Genomic DNA, 20,175 nt, shown 5'->3' on the forward strand with positions numbered 1-20,175 from the left:
TGTGACCCCCAGCCCCTCTCTGACAAAGTCTTCCAAGCCTTACCTTTAAGATGAACCTCACTGGCCCCTTATTCTAAAGTGTGACCAAGAGAGACACGTCACCTGGAGCAATCCTCTAAAAGTCGCTTCCGTTTCCAGGACCGATTTATTCATATGGTTGCCTTTGAGACAGGCTCGCCAAATATTCATAACAATCTCCCTGCCTGGGCCTACCGAGTACTAGTATTTCAAGCATCAACCACTGCGCCCGATTTTAAGACGTCAGCATCTTGTGACTTAAGTTCATGAACTGGAGGTGAGTGGTTACCCTGGTAACCACAGCGTGCCTTTGGGCGTGTGTATTGAGAGTCGAGAATAAGGAAAACGTAGTGAGTTCCTCTTTTCCCTCCAACCTGGCTTTCATCGTGTTCACCTCTGGGCCCAGCTTGAGGTTATTGGGAAGGCTGCATTACGGGCAAACCAAGCAGTACTAAAAGGCAGAGGCAGACTTTGAGAGAACTAAGCATGAAACAGTTCTAACTGCTAGGGGAGGCTGTTGCAAGTCCTCCTTCTGTGTCTAAATACTCAATTCCAAAGAGAAATGGCAATGTTTTCTTAGAGATGCAGCCCAGGCTAGCTTCAAACTGACCGAGCTCCTGTTCCTCCTGCTTTACTTCCCAAGAGCTAAGGTTATAGGCATGAGGCAATGGGACCTTAAGGGACAACTATTCTACCTAGCACAAAAAAAAAGTTTCCCCACCCCCAACCCCTAACTTCGGTTTCTGCCTTGGATCGGGCTGCTTTTCTACAGTGTTTATCTCGATGCAAAGAAAAGTTCCAGATCACCTCAAAGTCTGAACCACACAGTACCTAACATGCGACCAGAGTTTCCAGCCACAGGTGACCACTGTCAGAATGTGATGTTCTGGTAGTGACCTTTCGTTTTGCAGATCTTTATCGACCAGCGGGAACTGTTAACTATCTGGGGACACTTCGTCCAGCAAAAGGGACAAAAGGAGCATAAGGTCACGGTAGTGGTTGTGGTATTGCTCTGAAAGCAGCCAGGTAAAATTTGACTCCATTTTGCCTGAGCCTGTTCTTGTATTGCTGGGAAGTTCTATGTGATTGGGGTCTACACAGACTGTGTTACAGCTCTGCTCTGGCACGGGAAAGGTTCTTCAAATCATGGTACAGCCTGCCAGCCGTGAGCCAAGGAACACTACAAAGTCACATCCACACCACACAACAAACCTCACTCGAGATTTACTGGGAAGGAAAAACCAAGGACGATGTCTGCCTCTTTGAGACACTTCAGGGAACTAAGCAGAAAATGGGCTTTATATAGGGTTTCTTGGGGTGTGGGGTTTTCCAGGGTGGCCTGCAGTTGAAGAATTATGTGGCCTGATGTTGGCGAAAGCTTGAGGATTGGTGCGATCCAATCCTCTGTGATCAGACTCTGGGACAAGGTCTTACATTTGGGTTAAGTCAGGGTCAGGGTGTTCTGTCCTGGGCCCTGTTACCCCTACGCAGACTCTTTAGCTCTGGTGAACTAATCTAAGAGAGTGCCCATAACGAAGTCCAGACCAATTAGGTTGTTTATTATTTCTCAAATCAAAACTTCCTTTAAGGGGCAGGAGAGATGGCTCAGCTGTTAAAGAGCATTGGCTGCTCTTGTAGAGGTTAAATTCCAAGCACCCATGTGGCCATTAAAAAACCATCTGTGACTTCAGATCCAGAGGATCTGATGGCCTCCACCTGAACCATGCGCGCCTGCAGTGTACCAGGCATATATGCATGTAAAACACCCATATAAAGGGATTTTTAAAAAATCTTATAGCACCAGAGAGGGAGGCAGGAGAATCACGAGTTAAAAGACCAGTCTGGGTTTCAACAGGCCCTGTTCCAAAAGACTTGTCTTTTCTTCAGGCCTTCCTTCCTTCCTTTTTGTTTTTTTCACTAGTTCTACTTTGGGGCTGGAGAGATGGCTCAGTGGTTAAGAGCACTGACTGCTCTTCCAGAGGTCCTGAGTTCAAATTCCGGCACCCACATGGTGGCTCACAACCATCTTAATGAGATCTGATGCCCTCTTCTGGTGGGTCTGAAGACAGCTACAGTGTATTATAAATAAACACATCTTTTTTAAAAAAGAGAAAAAAGTTTTACTTTTTTTAGTATAGGGTGTTCGACCTGCACATGTTTGCGCACCAGAAGAGGGCACCAAATCCAGTAGAACTGAAGTTTCAGAAGACCATGTGGGTACTGGGAATCAAACCGTGTTCTCTGGAGGAGCCACAAGTATTCTTAACCATTGAGCCATCTCACTAGCCCTCGGGTGTCTTTGACTTCTACTTACGTGTGTTTGGGTATGTGCACTTGGGATCACGAGCCCGCAGAGGCCCTGGCACCAGAGTTGCAGGTTTTGGAAGAACTAGACGCTCTTCACCCAAGACATCGGGTGGACACGCAGCGGCGGCGGCGGCGGTCTCCCTCCACACCTGCAGGGGGCAATCGACTTCCAGAACCGCCGCTGGACTCCCGGGCCCTCGGCTTCGCCCAGGGAACGTCACCACGGCCGGCCGCTTCTCCACCGCGCTAATGCGCAGGCGCCAAGAGCACCGCGCACCGCCAAGCCGAGGGTGGGGTCACGAACTCTGACCCCCACCCCCAAATACACAAACCCAGAAAGCTCTCCTGTCCCCTTGGCCTCGGGTCCCCTCGCCTCTGCTCTCTCCAGCCCAGCGGCCGCCACGGCGGGAGGGGTAAGTCGGGTGCTGGGCGGCCCAACCGCCAAGCGTCGTGGCCCGAGCGCCCGTGTCCCCAAGTGTCCCAGCTCCCGGTTACCCGAGTGCGGGGTGGTAGCGGACAGCTCAATGCCGCGGGAGGCCGGGCGGGGACGGTGACCTTTCACCCACAGGGAACGCTTCCGTATCGGCGCCGCTTCCCCCGCCCCGGGGCTGCGCGCGTGGTAGGTGCAGGGGAGGGAGCTGCGGGGCGCGGGACCCGATGGGGCCATGTACCCTTGGGCTGCGGGATGACACCTCCGCCCGCTTAGGATCCTGCTTGCCCGAAGAGGACCAGCATCTGCTGCGGCTGTATTTTTGAGGGAAGGTGGCCTAGGGCTATCTCATGTACTGGGCACATCTTAAAGCTTCCACTAGCTCTTTTGTTAGGAGCCCTGCCACCGGTTTCTTCAGATAATGTCTCCCGATGTGCAGATATTACCAGGTTGTCCCCTACCCCAGAGTTAAGCGGGGTCAGTCAGCCTAAACTGGGAAGGACAAGCAAAACAGACTTGAAGTTAAATCTGTTTAGGGCTTTTCCCACCGGCTGAAAGTTGTTAGTATGTCTTAGACTTCGAGGGAGGGGTTTTTCTTTGTTTTTAAAAGTCTCTGTGTGTTTACCCGGTTGGGAAATTGTCTTTAAACTTTATGTGTCCACTTTAGTAAATTTGGAAAGAGATTATTCATCTGTTCTAATCACACAGCAAAGATGAAAAGGAAAATTGTTCAGGGAGGGTGTCTTGGGAGTTGTAGTTTGGAGGGCAGAAATTCAAGTACATTAGAGGAGATTCGAGGAAGGTGAGAAAAGTGGGAGTTGATTGTGGACCATTTGATATTGAGAAAGAACAGAGGCTGGATGACCTGTAGGAAGGAGCCAGGCTGGTGACGCAAACCCTATAATCCCAGTACTCAGGAGGCTAAAGCAGCAAAGGTCACCTGGAGTTCTTGGCGAGACTGGCTTGGAAACCATGTATCCAAACCCCAGAAGACGTATGGAAGATAAAGGAAAGGTACTATGTCCTTTGTATCAATATGTCCAGTAACCTTTTGGTGTGCATCTTGAATCTTTGGATACAATGTAATTTTTCCACTTGCTGTAGTTCCAGAGACCTATAGTCAAAGGGTGGCAGTGACCAGAATTCCTGTTTCCAGGTTAGAGCTTCTGTACTGTTCCCTTGTAGCCTCCTAACTCTGCTTTCAAAAGCTGTCTTAATGTTGCTTCCACTGATTAAAGAAGATACTTGATACTTGGATCCATCACAAACAAAACATATGGCGACAATAAATGTAACCGATTTCATTATTCTGTGTAAAACTTTCAGTTGAAAGGTTTTAAAGGGGGCTGGAGAGATGGCTCAGTAGTTCTGACTGCTCTTCCAGAGGTCCTGAGTTCAAATCCCAGCAACCACATGGTGGCTCACAATCATCTTAATGAGATCTGATGCCCTCTTCTGGTGTGTCTGAAGATAGCTACAGTGTACTTATATATAATAAATAATCTTTAAAAAGGAAAGAAAAGGGTTTTGAAGGGGATTGATTCAAGGCAACAAAGCCTGAATATCTACTGTGGGTGTGATGAAGTGTGTAATTCAAACATATAATAAATAGCACTCACTATAAGATCCTCTGTGTGTGTGTGTGTGTGTGTGTGTACACACCCACAAACCTTTAAAAACCATCTCTAGAAAAATGGGCCTCTGTTGGGAAGTTTTAAGAATTAATAGAAACCATGGGAGTCAGTCCTTAAATCCCAGCTAACTCTTGCTGCACACAGTATACAGCGGATCATTCAGAAATGGTGGGTAGAATGGAATTTGAGCAGGGTCTCAGAGGTCAGGTAGAACAAGTGTGGTAGAAAAGATGTGTGCTGCAGAAGCTGGTTTCCGTTTAGTGTGATAAACTGCTAAACATTCGCCTCTGGGATTCCTAAGTAGGGAATTCCTTGGACTGACTGCAGGCTTTGTAAACCTTGATATTTAATGGATAGTATTTGATGTAAAGGAACATGAACTTGTGACTTTCTGGGTGGGTGTTTTGCCTGCATGTATATCTGTCTACCACAAGAGTACTGTGCCCTCGGGGGCCAGAGGAGGGTTTGAGATCCTCTGTAACTGGAGTTACATGGTATAGAGAGCCACCATATGGGTAGAGGAACGGAATTTAGGCTCTTAACCCCTGAGCCATCTTTTCTGCCTAAGGAAGTCATTTTCAATTATAAAGTCATCTCTACTGTAAACACCTCCAAAGAACCAGTTTTCACCCTGTTTTTCCACGGTAGCTATTTTTTTTTTTAGTAAAACTTTCAATTTTACCTTTTAACATAAATATATTAAGTTACTTCCTTGAAGCAATATGTTTAAATCATTGAATACTTCAAAAAATACCTGACAAAAAGCAGTTTTGAGAGCCATAAGTCATTATGGGGAAAAAAAAAAACCTAATCAGATTTCTGTCCCACCAAGATACAACGTCATCCTATAATTTCAGTAGCCTTCAAACACACTGCAATAAACCAAGAGAGTATTTTGCATGTTTCTTAAAACTCTCCAACATAGGGGAGTCAAAGGTCGAACAGTTGTTAGCATCACTCAAAAGCACTTATTGTCTTAGCCACCTCTGCACGCTGAGGGGCTCCGTGAGCTGAGTCTGTTTGCCAGGGTAGGAAAACTGAGCGCAGAGCACAGCTTCCGTCCTGCCAAGCACAACTCACTTGAGACTTTCTGGCCACAGGTGCCTCCCGATGGATCATTCATTGAGTAAAAGGACTTTTGTTTCTACAGAACCTTAAATTCTGTCACAAGTCAACATCCTCTCATACAATTTCCCCGTCAACATCTACCCAGAAATTTAATGAGACCTTTTAGCTGTGAACCTGCATTTGTTTAAAAGAAAAACATTGATGTTAAGATTAATACCTTCCCAGATTATGTGCCCCCCCCCGCCCCGGGCAACAAAGCAGATTTTCACATATGCCAACTGTACTTCGACAGAATGCTAGTTGGGGCATCTTGCTGAATTACTTCCCTTAAACCTGCCAATAAAGCGATAGAAGTGGCCACATCAATTCTGGAACTTCTGTCAGAAGGAGCGCCCTTCAATGAGGAAATCTTAGGAAATCCATCACTGGCCTGGTTGTTGTAACAGACCACGCACCCCCTGTATGTGTACACACACACACAGGTTTTGCAGTTAAATGGGAATCTTTGTAGGATACAAATGAACGCTTTTCGCTGATGGCAAGAAGTGTCCGGAGCTTTCTCTCCCCTTCTGTTGGACAGTTTTAGGAATATTTAAGAAATACTTTTTTGGTTCATTGCAGTGCCTGCTTATTACGGTGTCAACTCAGCCCCTTTCATGTTCTCTAATAGCCAAAGCCTCAGTAAATATCAAGCCAAGGGGCTTTTTTATTTTATTTATTTTCACATCATCATGATTATTAGAAATAAATATATTGCAAAGACAATTTGACTTAATTTTTTTTTCTCATCAGTTTGGTTGTTCTGTAACCCGCCTGGAAAGAGTTAGACAATTATCCCTTGTTGGAAGATACTGGATCACACCATGAGCCCTGAGATTGTGTTATTTACTGGAAAAACCTGTTTTTAGTTGAGGTGTGGCTCAGCCCTAGCATGCATACCTTTAATTCAAGAGCTTTCTGCTTGAATATTATAAACGGGGCTAAATAACTCCAACCATAGGTCGAGAGGCAGAGCAAGCAATCAGTTGACAGGAAGTGGACATAGGATCACTAAGGAAAAAATTCAGTAAGAGTCACGAGGACGGATATAGAGACACACAGGAAGTAGAAGGGAGGGACATTCAGTTGAAGGAGGTTCTTTGAGACAGCTTGGGAGAGGGGCATTGCTGCTGGGATATCGGCCGAGGTCAGCTGACTGCTTTCTCTGCCTCTGATCCAACGGGCTTTCAACCAAGCATCTGGCTCCCGAGCCTTCATTGGTAAAATCAAATGATTGAGATTTTGTTAAAAAACAGTGATCCATAACTGAGAAACAATGTTGTCCTCGAAACAAGTGAATATTGCTTATAATAAACGATAGCTTTAGTTTATGAAATTACACTTGTGCTTAACTTTTTAAAATGCCGTTTATAGCTGGGCAGTGGTGGTGACGCCTTTAATCCCAGCATTTGGGAGTCAGAGGCAGGGGGATCTCTGAGTGTGTAGCCAGCCTGGTCTACAAAGCAAGTTCCAGGATGGTCAGGGTTACACAGAGAAACCCTGTGTCTAAAAATCAAAATAAATAATTTAAAACACACACACACACACACACACACACACAGAGAGAGAGAGAGAGAGAGAGAGAGAGAGAGAGAGAGAGAGAGAGAGAAAGGAGAGAGTGATGGTTGAGGAATGTTGCTCAAGGGACCGGTCACCAAACACAAGGCCTGCGCAGGCTCAAAACAGATTGGTCCCAGCACTGAGCAGGGAGCGCTCACAGATTCCCACCCCTGAACAAGATGTTATCTGTGGTAAATTCCCATCTCCAGTGGAGTCTCACCTCCAGGCTGGTGCCACGCCCAACACAACATGAACTCAGTGACATTTTTCTGTCGCCTGGGCACTTTCTGTCTTCCTGCCCTTTCGCTACTTATTTTTATTTCTGTTTTTTGGGGTTTTTTGGGGGGTGGGAGGGTCTTTTGTGTGTATGTTTGTTTCTTGTTTTCTTCTTTGTTTTAAAGAGAGAGAAGAAAGAGTATAAAATTAGGTGGGTAGGGAAGTGGAGAGGCATTGGGAGAGGGAAATTATGAACAAAATATATTGTACGAGTATGATGGATGCTCCTTTAATCCCAGCACACGGGTGGAGGCAGAGGTAGGTAGAATTCTCTGAGGTCAAAGCCACCAGAACAGTCAGGGCTACACAGAGAAACCATGTCTTGAAAAACCTATACATGCATACTTAATTTCAATAAAAAATTAGTCATATGTGTATATGTTGAGGGGAATACACATAAGTGCAGGTGTCCATGGGGACCAGAAGGTGTCATATCTCTGGAGTTACAGAAGGTTTCGAGCTACCTGATATGAGTGCTGGGAGCTGAACCCTGGTCTTCTGCAAGAACAGCACATGTTGGTAACTGCTGAACCGTCTCTCCAGAAAATTATGCAATAATTAATACAATCCAGTAATGTATTCATCCTATTTTCCTATTGCCGTGACAACCATGGCCAAGGCAATTTATAACAGCATGTAATCTGGGGGTTCACAGTTTCAGGGAGCTAACGTCTATGACCATCCTGGTGGGGAGTATGGCCGGTGTGATACTGGGGTAGTGACTGGAAGTTTACATGTTAAGACAGTGTAGTGGCTATTCCTAGTTGTCAGCTTGACTACATCTGGAATGAACTACAATCCGGAATTGGTCCTGATCTTGAGGCTGGGAGACACAAGTTTCTGACCTGGATCTTGGCATGGAGATCTTGAGGCAAAGTGGCCATGAATCCCTGGAGACTAAGGCAAGGAGATCTCTGAGTTCAAGGTCACCTGGGACAGAGCAAGTCCCAGATCCAGGAGAGGTGGTGCACACCTTTAGTCTGGGCCACACCTTCTGCTGGAGACCTGCATAAGGACACTGGGAGAAGGAAGATCCTCTCTGCTTTGCCCGCTTGCCTTGTGGAACTGAGCAACTGCTGGATCCTCGGACTTCCATTCACATCTGCTGCTGAGCATAGTTGGGGAGTTGGACTACAAATTCCCTTACTGCGTAGAGCCCACCCATAAGTTCTGTGACTCTAAAGAACCCTAAGACAGACAGCAACCAGAAGGCAGAGAGAGAGAGAGAGAGAGAGAGAGAGAGAGAGAGAGAGAGAGAGAGAGCGCGCACACGAGACCTAACTGGAAACTGCATGAGCTTTTGAAACCTCAAAACCTTCCCCAGAGACACACCTCCTCCAACAAGATCACATCTGCTAATCTTTCCAAACAACTCCACCAACTGGGGACCAAGTATTCAAACATAGGAGCCTGCAGGAGCCATTCTCCAAACTACCTCGGTACTAATTTGATAATTAGATGCTATCGAAAGATGGTAGGAAAATATTTGAAAATTTTTTTATAATTACAAGTAATTACATTATGGTTTTATGTATTTATACCATTATGTTTCTGTAAAAACAGAAACGTTTATATGGGGGGAAGGAAATTCATGGCACCCAGTAGTCTAAGCTGACATGTGTCAGGCAGAGTCCATGGTGTCCTGTGTTATGACAGCATACACAGTCATGTCAAAATGCACACGTTCGGTGTTTTACAAAAAGATCTCAGTGAGGGCTGGTGAGATGGCTCAGTGGTTAAGAGCTGCCTGCCCTTCCAAAGTCCTGAGTTCAATTCCCAGCAACCACATGGTGGCTCACAACCATCTGTCATGAGATCTGATGCCCTCTTCTGGCCTGAGGATGTATATGCAATAGAGGACTCATATATTAAATAAAATTAAAAAAAGAAAAATAAAATCTCAGTGGCATGGTTCCATACAACGTGGATGGATGGACCTGTGCTGTCAGTGACACCTTGGATTTACTGGGTATTTGATTCCGAATTGAATTTTGGTCATTACACATTTAAAAATCCTTTTACTGTTGCCAGGTATGTGCTGACTCCTGTGTTGGCTGCTGCATAATTTTGAATGGGGATAGAGACCCAGAGTTTAATAAGCTAGGAGGTTCTGTTAATTATACCATTTGTGTGGAAAGGATGAAGAGGCGGGGTCTAGCGGATGTGTACACAGTTATGACCAAGGTTCTTAACTCCGAAGTAGTAAGGGGACTATCCTAACGCTTTTGACATTTGATTTTCTATAATCTATGTGACTACGTCGTCTGCATCTATGCCTGTGTACCGTGTGCATGCTTCATGCCTACAGAGACCAGAGGGGGTGTTGGGTCCCCGGAACTGGAGTTACAGCCAATTTCGAGCTACCATGGGGGTGCCGGGAATCCAGCTCAGGTCGTCTGGAAAAGCAGCCATCGCTCTTACCCTCTAAGCGTCCTCTCCAGCCCTCTTCCTCGAGCGTTTTGCTTTGTGCCTCAGGCCAGTAAAAATGCATGACCCTTCAGTGACTAATTTAGCCATCTCTTGTGTGAGCTTTCCCTACATCTTCAATGTGTTCTGTCTCCTTTTGCTCACTTAGTGAGCACTGCGTTCATTCTGCTACGTGGAACGTACATGGAACGCTTACTGCCTGTCAGGGACCATTAGATACACTTATCCACTTATCCACTCTTTAACCTCTCAGAGAGATGATGTTGGCTGTCTTATCCTGAAGAAGCAGCCTCAGGTTAAGTGCCTGAAGGGTATTATAAAATAAACTATGCATTTAGTCGCTGTTAGAGTCAGGATTACAACTCTGAATTCTAGCAGTCTGTAACAGGCCGACCATGAACTTGAAACTCTGACTCGAGCAATTTCAGGTTTTGACGTACGGCGGCAAACTACTCTCCTGGGAAGGCAGACTCGTTTTAAGCCATCAACGGTCTGCAGACTGCGTTGGCACTTGCCTGTAATCCCGATGCTTAGGTGGAGGCAGGAGAGTTACAGTTCATGGTCAGCCTTAGCTTCATAGCAAGTTCAAAGCCAAACAGGCTACTTTGTACCCTACCTTAAAAACTCAATAAATAAAACAGGAGTCTGGAGAAATGGCTCAGTAGTCAAGAGCACTGGCTGCTTTCCTAGGGGACCCTCTTCCGGCCTCCTCTGACATCTGCATTCCTGTGCACAAGCCTACGTACATATAAATAAATAAATAAATAAATAAAAACTTAAAAAGAAAAGCGCCTCTTACGTATGTCTCATTTTCTCAGCCGTCTTGGGCACACGTGTTGATCAGCAATGGTGTGACACTGAGAGTGAAGAGGATGGGAAGTAACTGCAGGAATTAGAGTGTGCACCGCTGCAGTGTCACGTTTAGCAAATGACAGCTCAGGGAGTGCCCCGCTTCAAAGGAATAGACAGCTATAGTGGTGGACACCAAGCCCCCTTCTGGCCTCCACACACAGACATGCACAAATAAATCATAAATTGTAAAAAAAAAAAAATAGTGAAGTTGCGTTTAGATTAAGCACAGTGGGCTTTGACGTGAAGATACTTGAAGACTAGATAGAATGTGGCTGCCCTCGAGGCCAAGAAAGAGACAGCACTTAGTGTGAACCTTGGCGGGCTGCAGTACCAACACAGGAGGTCATTAGAGGCTGCGTTTCAAAAGGAAGGCTCTTGTCTTGCACACTTGCTGCTTGTGTGTTAATGGGAATTGAGCTCGAGCCTCTTCTGCCATGGTAGGCAAGCATTCTACTTGGGAACTCTCTCCAACTTAATAGTGTTTACAGGAAGGTAGAGGAATGAGGGCTTAGAAAGGCAGAATGCGCGGTGACGTGAAGGTGACACAGTAAATGGCTTTGCTGGGGGCGGCATCCTGGCCATCTCTGTGTATGTTATAGTCGGGCCCTTCCCACCAGGCTTTCTTACAGTGGTTACTGAGCTTGGATTAGCAGCCGCCTGTGACACACGACTCAGACTCTAGCAGAGAGCATTTGGTTACTCCCATAACACATTGGGGCAGTAATATCCCATCACAAGGTCTCCAGCCAAGTAAGACTATAGATAGCAATCTCCACCCAGCCCCCTCAGCTCTGAATGCTAGCCAGCAGGGAAGAAACTCCCAGCCCACCTCCATCGGATTTCTTTTCTGTCCTGTGACCCGATAGCATGGTGTCTTCAGCAGTAACATCTAGTTCTCGTGGGCACCCAACAGCAGCGGCAGTTGCCTGTATTGTCTGTGGGCCTCAGCCCTCCCTGAGCAATAGTCACAGGAAGCAGTGTACTCCAGGCACAGGGGTTGGCTTATAGGAACTGTTCCATCCACTCCCACGTAGAATAGCTTTTAAAGCATACGTCAGATGTACAAAATCGGAATAGTCACCTGAATCCCCCAGCAGGTCCGGTCATCAGCTGCCAGTGTCCAACATCGCTAGTGCGTGGCAGATCTTATTTGGTCTAGACCTGTGGGTTGTGACCCTTTTGGGGGCCACGACCCTTTCACCGGGGTCACATTTCAGATACCCTGCATGTCAAACACTTACATTACGTTTCATAACAGTAGCAAAGTTACAGCTATGAAGTAGTAACAAAAATAACTTTCTGGTTGGGGTCACCATGACACGAGGAACTGTATTAAGGGGGCAGAGCATTAGGAAGGTTGAGAACTACTGGGCTATTCCCTTTCACACACCTATACTGGATTATTTTAAAGAAAACCTTAGGCAGCATATAACTTCACTTAGAGTTTCTTCAGTAAACACTTTATGTATATAATTGTAAAAAGGCCTTTTTTTTTTTTCATCTTTGGCAGATATTTTGACAATTAGATCATGGCGACCATAGAAGAAATTGCACATCAGATTATTGACCAACAGATGGGTGAGGTATGTGTCGTTTACGGTTCATCTGCTGACCTACCGAGCTTTCACTGTCTATGCTAGATGTCCGAGTCAGGTTCCGGAAGTGCCGGGGAAAGATAGCCCAGCTTTCAGATGGCTTTTCTGTGCAGCCAGAAGTAGTTAAATAATGGCAGTAGAATATGGTGAGTGCTGTGATTTTAGTGGATAGGGTGCTGTGGAACTCACCTCTACAAATAACAATAACATAACAATAAACAAAAAGCCGTAAACAGGAGTAGGAGGAGATCAGAAAATGTTATTTGGCGGTTAGGAGATCTGAGATCAGTCCTCAATGACTACATCCTATTTTTAGCAAAAAGTGACTATGCCATGACAGGCTTTTAGGGTTTTATCCAAAGTTCTTGACATCATTACTCATGCAAACAGTGTTAATTTTGACTCTTCTGTCTGAACTGTTTTGACCAAGTCTGTCACGTTTCTGTTTTTGTTTTTTTGAGACAGGATTTTTCTGTGTAGCCCTGGCTGTCCTAGAACTCAGTCTGTAGAGCATCAAGCTCACAGAGATCCACCTGCCTTTGCCTCCAGAGTGCCGGGATAAGATATGCACCGTCACTGCCTGGCAGACATGGTTATTTTTTTAAGTAATTCAAAACATTGGGCACATCAGGCCTCGGAACTATCAGCACAACACAACACTCTCTCTTCTCAATGACCTTCTCTGGCCTCCATTCACTGTAGGAAACTGAGGTAGTCCCTGCTATAAAAAAGTACCTAATAAAAACCAGTCTCAGGCACCAGGGAGATGGCTCATCCAGATAGAGGTGCTTGTCACCAAGCCTGAGTTTGATCCACAGAATCTATATGGTGAAAAGAAAAGAAAAAAAAAAAGAAGAAAAGAAAACTCTCAAAGGTGTCCTCTCTCTCCACAAGCAGAGTGTGGAGTGTATGCATGAACGCGTGCGCGCGCACACACACACACACACACACACACGTAAATATAAAACCCTTAAAAATATAAAAATATAAAAGATATAAAAATAGAGATGCAGTCTGATAATAACCAAATATGGCTAGTTATCCCTAATAATGATGGGGCTCTGACCTTTGCAATGGCTCAGCACTAGGGACTCTTTAAGCAGTAGAGGCGAGAGGGTCTCAAGTTCAAGCCCAGACTAGGTATAAATAATGGTGGACAAAATAATTAAAGAAAAAGGTGAAGATGTTGATGACTCACTAGACAATATCTGTTTCTTCAGAGCTCTGCTGCTCCGCTCTGTGGCCCGTATGTATATAACATAACTCCTGACTCCACACTGCAGCTAGCTTTTGCAAAGCTATGCGTCAGGTTTAGGTGTGGTACCAATGGACGATTTCCACAGCTTGAACTGCCATTAAACTATTCCATTCTTTTCCATATATCTATGTGAGACTGGGTTTTCTTTTTAAATCTGAACCAAAACCAAGATATCCTAATAGGTCAAATGAAGAGACAGATATGGATGTACAACTACTTAAGTCTGACATTAAAAGAGTTCGCAGAAATATAAACCATGACTCTCACACTACCTATATAGTAGACGAACTTAGTATTCATGAGGAGTTATTTCCTATGAGTATGTGGATTGTTTTTAATTATCTTGGGAATTTCATTATACCTCCCCCAACCCTGCTTTCTTCATTTCAATCCACAGGACAGCAGGGTAGAACTGGAATCCTCCCCCCACCCCCCATCCCTCACCCCGGCCTCAGGCACTTCCTTGAGCAGTTTGTACACAGATCCTCAGATCTGTCCCAGCAGCTGTCATGAATGCAAATGGAAGGCTCCTGGGCCTGGCCAGGGCTTGGGGACACTTTGCCAGAGCACATATTTGTGGACCTAGATGAAGCAAGACATGTCCTCTGTCACCAGGGGCTCTTCCACAGCACCACACAGCTTTCACCCTGTAGTCACTCTAGCCCAGGAGGAACTTGGTAAAGTTCCACTTGAGAATGGAATTTTTTGGCCTGTCCCTCCTTTGAACTGGACCACCTCTACAAGAGACAGGGGTCCTTTCCATTGTCACTGACCTTGCCGTGTATGTCCGTGAGGGGGAATGGTTCCCCAGGGCTGTGTTGCAGCAGGAAGCAGGCTTTATATAGGGTTTCTTGGGGAGCAGAGCTTTTCAGGGCTATTTTTCGTTTTTTGTCTCTCCCCCACCCCACCTCACCCACTCCTTGGCTCTGATCTCCGGTTTGGGGTCAAGTCAGGGTCAGGGTGTTCATTTCCTTGGCACCTTTACCAGCATTGTCAAATTTGACATGATAGCTGGCTCCTGACATTTTGAGGGCAGAGAATTGTTTATCTAATTATTCTCCATGGAAGACCAAATTTATTGTCTTTCTTTTCGATTATTCTGTTACACTGTAGTAAATTAGTACCCTTTCAGGGATCTAATGCTTCAACCCAGTGGCAGTTAGATTGTGCATATACCTAAGTCTCTTCTACACACTGAATATTGGACTTTTAATTACAATGAGTATTGTCGAAAGAAACAATCTGAAATAGGACAACAGCTTAACTGTCGTGTGCTGGCTAGTTTTTGTGTCAGCTCGAGTTAATCGGAGTCATTTTGGAAGAGAACCTTATTTGAGAACATTGGCTTTGGCCTGTGAGTAAACCCGTGTTTTCTTGATTGATGATTGATACGGGATGCCCAGTCCACCGTGGGCAGTAGGCACCACTCCAGACGGATGATCTCTGGTGGGGTAAGATGGCAGGCAGGCCGAGCAAGCCACGAGGAACGAGCCAGTAAGCATGGACCCTCTGCTTCAGCTCTTGCCTCTAGGTTCCTGCCCTGTTTGAGTTTCTGCCTGGATCCATCAGTGATGGGCTGTGGTGTGGAAGTATAAACAGTGTAAACCGTCTTCTCTAAGCTGCTTTGATGCTGCTTTATCACAACAATTGAAACCCTAAGTACGACACATAGTAACGTTTGTTACAAATGAACTGGCGGTTCAAAGCCAAGTCCTGTAGAATGCTGAAAACTATGAAGTCAGAGCCTGGAATTTGTAGAGATACCCGTGAAAAATATAATTGGGAACATGAAAAACAAAACTACACATTGTAAAAAGAAGTGTTTTCCTAATCCAACAGTAGCAAGAAAGAGAAGAATTTACCTAATCCAATCTAATGTTCAACAAAGAAAGTTCAAATGATTGCAGCTGTAATCAAAAATAATTGTAATAGTTGTCATTGTTGAGAGGGTTCTGTCATTCATGAATTTACTCTGGCGTAGACTGTCCTATCATAGCAGAGGCCACTTTTGTCCTTACTGCTCAGCCCAGTGTTCTGGGAACACCCTTTGACTAGCCATCAGCACATCCTGTTGGTATATTTTTTTTTAACCTACTTAATTGGGTTCTCTACCTGCCTTCCAACCTTTATTCCACCCTAAGCCCTTCCAGCCCCACAACACTAGGGAGGAGAGAAAGGAGAGACGGGGCATAGACCTCTACAGGGGTGTCATTTCTTAGGGCCAGTCCGACCCTTGTCATTAGGGTAGCTCCACCTTCTTGTCAAACAGCAACAGCAACCAGGAGCAGCAGAGAGGAGGAGCCTCGGAGGGGAGGAGCCACAGAGGGGAGGGGCAGGAGAGGGGAGGAGCAGGGGAGGGGAGGAGCCACGGAGGGGAGGGGCATGAGAGGGGAGGAGCTACAGAGGGGAGGGGTAGGAGAGGGGAGGAACCACAGAGGAGAGGGGCAGGAGAGGGGAGGAGCCACGGAGGGGAGGGGCAGCAGCCTGCCTGCCTGCCTTTTTCTCCTCCTCCCCCCTCCTCCATTCTTCAAAGAGCCCTTAGCCCTTCTCCAGGCTCGGGCATTTATTCCCTCCCCACAGTCCCCAGAATTAAACTTTCTGCAGCTGGCAAAAATCCTGCCTCTCCTAGTGTACAAAACAATCATGGTTAATGGCTGTGGACAAAGTGAGGCAGCCCTATGTCCCACACCTAGGATTAAAACAGTGACATAACATAACAGGGTTTTTAAAGAAACCAAAATTCTCACTACAGCATCCCGAGAGGTTTTTACCTAATCTAGTCTAATTCCCTTTCACCCTCAACATGGCATGCCCTGTTCTCTGCCACTGTCTGTATGTGCAAGTACATTTTGACAGTTTCAATGTGACATTTCCTGTCCCTTATTTTTACTCTTGAACATTTCAAGTCTTCTTCATATTTAATGTAAAAGATCTTCTTTTCCAAAGTGAGGTCGCTACTCCTCTCCTCCAGACCACAAGTGGTTCTCAACTTGTGGGTTGCGACCCCTTTTATATCAGATATCCTTTAAATCAAATATTTACATTACAATTCACAGCAGTAGCAAAATTAGAGCTGTGAAGTAGCAACAAAATAATTTTATGGTTGGGGTCACCACAACAGGAGGAACTGTATTAAAGGGTCACGGCATTAGGACGGGCGAGAAGCACTGCTCTAAGGTGTGCCTCTGTTTTGCATGGTGGGAAATCTAGGCTGTGCGGGTCCGAGGAAGCTGCATATCATCCGTCCCCAGCTGTTGCCCCGGTTCCGGTTGCCCACTGTAATCTGCTCTCTGCTGCCTGTCATTCACAAGGCTACCTTGCTGTGATTGGTGCCTCAGATACATAAAGCATCCCCTAATTCCTCAGCATCCTTGTATATTCTACTTCCTGTGTCTGGGATGTTCTGTAGTTCCAGTGCTGGCCGCCTTTTGCTCCTTTAGGTCTCTGCAGAAGAAATATGTCACTCCTTAAAGAGTTTCCCTCCTCACCCTTCCTCCTTCCATCCCTTCACCTTGCTTTGCAGTTTTGTCTACAGCACTTAGGATACCTACCGTATTGATTAGTTATCGGTCTTTCCCCACCAGAGCGGAAGTTCCGTGTGGGCTAAGACTTTCCCTTTTTCACGGAAGTATCCAGGGACCCAGAACAACAAATAATCAATGTCGGTCTAAGCCAGTGGTTCTCAGCCTTCCTAATGCTGCGACCCTTTAGTACAGTTCCTCGTGTTGGGCTGACCCCCAACCATAAAGTTATTTTCATGGCTACTTTCTACCTGTAATTGTGTTTTCATGAACCATGAAGTAAATCTCTGCGTTTACAGTGGTCTAAGCCAGCCCTGTGAATGGGTCACCTCATTCCCCAAAGGGGTCGAGACCCACAGGTTGAGAACCAGTGGTCTAAGTGAAAGGTAGTGAACGAAGGAAGAAAACAGAACTGACATCAACTAACCTTGCCGTTGTACCTTAGCAGATTTCACTCATGCTTGCTTCTAGCAGAATTGCTATTTAAAAGGTGTGTAACTGGCTTTCTAGCTCTGTTTTAAGGCTAAAATTGATTCATTAAAGAAAGAAAACAAAAGTCAGGCATGGTAATACATCCCTGTTCTCCAGTCTTCAGGAGGCCGAGGCAGCAGGTCATGGGTTCAAGACCAGTCTGACTACACAGCCAGACCAGTCTCAAAAAGCAAACAAACGTGATTGAGTTGAACCCATTATTAATGTGCCATGGTTGTGTTAGATTGTTACAGAGCAGCAGACTGGACAGAAAATCCAGATTGTGACAGCACTTGACCACAGCACACAGGGCAAGCAGTTCATTCTAGCAAACCATGAGGGATCCACCCCAGGGAAAGTCTTCCTCACAACGCCAGATGCTGCAGGTGTCAACCAGTTGTTTTTTGCCAGTCCTGATCTGTCCACACCACACCTCCAGGTAAGTGATGGTCAAAGAAGTCTCTTCCCTTACACAAGGAGACAAAGATGGATAGACAAGTACATCTGAAAGAAGAAACTAGAACTCTTTGCCAGCATCCTTATAACTGTGCCTAATGATGAGCTCTTGATAAAATTTCTTTGGCTTAGTAGTTTACCCACGAGCACCTCACCTAGTCTCACTAATGGCCGATTATGTGTTGTCTTTATGTAACAGTCATAATTACATAATTATAATTACTCCCATTGATAGCGTCCATGTATAACTCCCTTTTTTAAAAATAGAATCCACAACTATCTTTTTGTTTTTTTAATCCACAACTATGTTTTTATGCTGTCGCTTTGGGATTTGGGGGCAGCCGGGATCATCTTTCTGACAGGGGGTCTTCTTATAGCCCAGTCTGTTTTGAACTCACAGACCTTTGCCCCTAACCTCCTGCGTGCTGGCTGGCATGGCTGCATCCAGCTTTCTTCTGTGTTTTTGCGGTGCCATTCCATGACAGTCGGGAAGGTTTCTAAACTGTCAAAGACAAATGTCACGAAAGGTCTTAGAACTTTTAGAATAATTGCACACATTTTACATGAATAACATCAGTGTGTATGAGTGGCTCACATTTCAAAACACTCATGTATTCGTATGTTGAGCTTTTAAAAAAAGGTTTATTTATTTCATACGTATGTATATACCTGAGGACACGTGTATGCACAGCATGTATGCGGGTGCCTGCAGAGGCCAGTAGAAGGTGTGGGTTCCTGAACTAGACTTCCCTTCAGTTGCGAATTCCTGAAGTGGGTGCTGGGAACCGAACCGGCTTCAAGAGCAGCGAGTGCTCCTAACCACGCGTCCCCACCAGTTGGGTTCAGTATGTTGGTTTTGGAAGAGTCTCACTATGTAGCCCTGGCTGGACTGGAATCAACTAAGCAGACCAGGCTGGCCTTGAATTCACGAACATCCACCCAGCTTCCCTACCCCGCCTCACAGGTCTAGGATCAAAGGTGGGCTGTCGTCCAGGCCACTCGTTTTGGTTCTTAATGGAATGGAGATTGGTGTGGAAGAAGTGAAAAGAAACTCATGGTTTTTGGCTTGTATAAGGTTTTACCTGTGTGTAAAAGAAGACTAGCTTAGCTGATATGTCCATATTTATAGGATTCCTAGTTTTAAGAATAATCACATAACAGTGAGAAGTAACTCCAAGTCCTTATTCTTTTCATTTGGACAGCAGGAAGCTGTCGTGATTAATGACGTTTCTCTTCTTTTAAAAGCTCTTAACAGAAAATTCTCCTGACCAGGGACCAAATAAGGTCTTTGACCTTTGTGTTGTGTGTGGAGACAAAGCATCAGGTATGATTAAAAAAAATCCTGTGTATGTTAAAGTAACTGATCCTCAACTGCATTCCCTCTGACATTAGAAAAATAAACACAAGGATATGTTGTTTTTATTTGTGACCTATAAAAAACTTCACCTTTCTCTCTCTGGTTTTTATTTGTTCTGTTTTATTTTTTCTTCACTGTCAATTAATTTGATTTATAATGGTATAAAATATTTCTTTGGGTTTCACTGTTTAGAAATAAACACATAGAATAGTTTTAAATGTAAAAATTAAGTTTGCCAAAGGAATCATTGGAAAATGAATTGTGGTCTTTAATTAATACATTATGGTGTTAATATATTATTAATACCCTTCCCCAGACCCTGCTTTAGGAGTTCAGAGGACATTGAGTTGCAGATGTGAAGATTCTCTGGTTAGCCTTTATTTGCAGTTCTACATAACAGATTTAGTTATTTTCCTATCCCAAAATGAACCAGGCCCAACCCTCACTAGCTTCTGCGCTCAGATAGGGCCTGCTGGAGACGGACTGGGTGGGCTGTTCTCAGAGTTGGTTATGAGGGTTATGTTCTGACCATTGCTTGCTTCCTGTCAGAGATACACACTCAACCTCTGGTCATAGGCATGCACAGGTTGTAGTGGTACCGTGTTTAAGGGCCCAGCTTGGTTTTGTTAAATTTTTTTTGAAATTTTATTACAAAACCTCCATTAATTTGTTAATATTATGTGTACACATGTGTATATACATGTGTGAGTACTCACATGCATGTGTATGTGTGTGGGTGTGTGTGTGCCCGATACTTGTGAAGCTAGAAGAGATTATCAATCCTCTAGAACTAGAGCTACCAATGGATGGTGTGTCTGGGACTCGATCCTGGGCCCTATGTAAGAGTGGCAAGTGCTCGTAACTGCTGCTCCATCTCTCTAGCCCCGGACTTTAATAGCTTTACTC

At 45.2% G+C, this 20,175-nt stretch overlaps 1 protein-coding gene across 1 annotated transcript in view; it reads left to right on the forward strand.

Moving 5' to 3' along the window:
* The first annotated feature begins 2,552 nt into the window (after nucleotides 1–2,552).
* Nr2c1 (nuclear receptor subfamily 2 group C member 1) overlaps nucleotides 2,553–20,175 on the forward strand; it is a 54,278-nt gene continuing 36,655 nt past the window's right edge. Inside the window, exons 1-4 of the mRNA XM_032911586.1 lie at nucleotides 2,553–2,738; nucleotides 12,122–12,194; nucleotides 17,701–17,895; nucleotides 19,158–19,236. Coding sequence (XP_032767477.1) covers nucleotides 12,141–12,194; nucleotides 17,701–17,895; nucleotides 19,158–19,236 — 328 coding nt within the window. The 5' untranslated portion in view covers nucleotides 2,553–2,738; nucleotides 12,122–12,140. The remainder of the gene's footprint in view (nucleotides 2,739–12,121; nucleotides 12,195–17,700; nucleotides 17,896–19,157; nucleotides 19,237–20,175) is intronic.

Source organism: Rattus rattus, chromosome 1 (genome assembly GCF_011064425.1).
Source record: "Rattus rattus isolate New Zealand chromosome 1, Rrattus_CSIRO_v1, whole genome shotgun sequence".
Taxonomy (NCBI): Eukaryota; Metazoa; Chordata; class Mammalia; order Rodentia; family Muridae; genus Rattus; species Rattus rattus.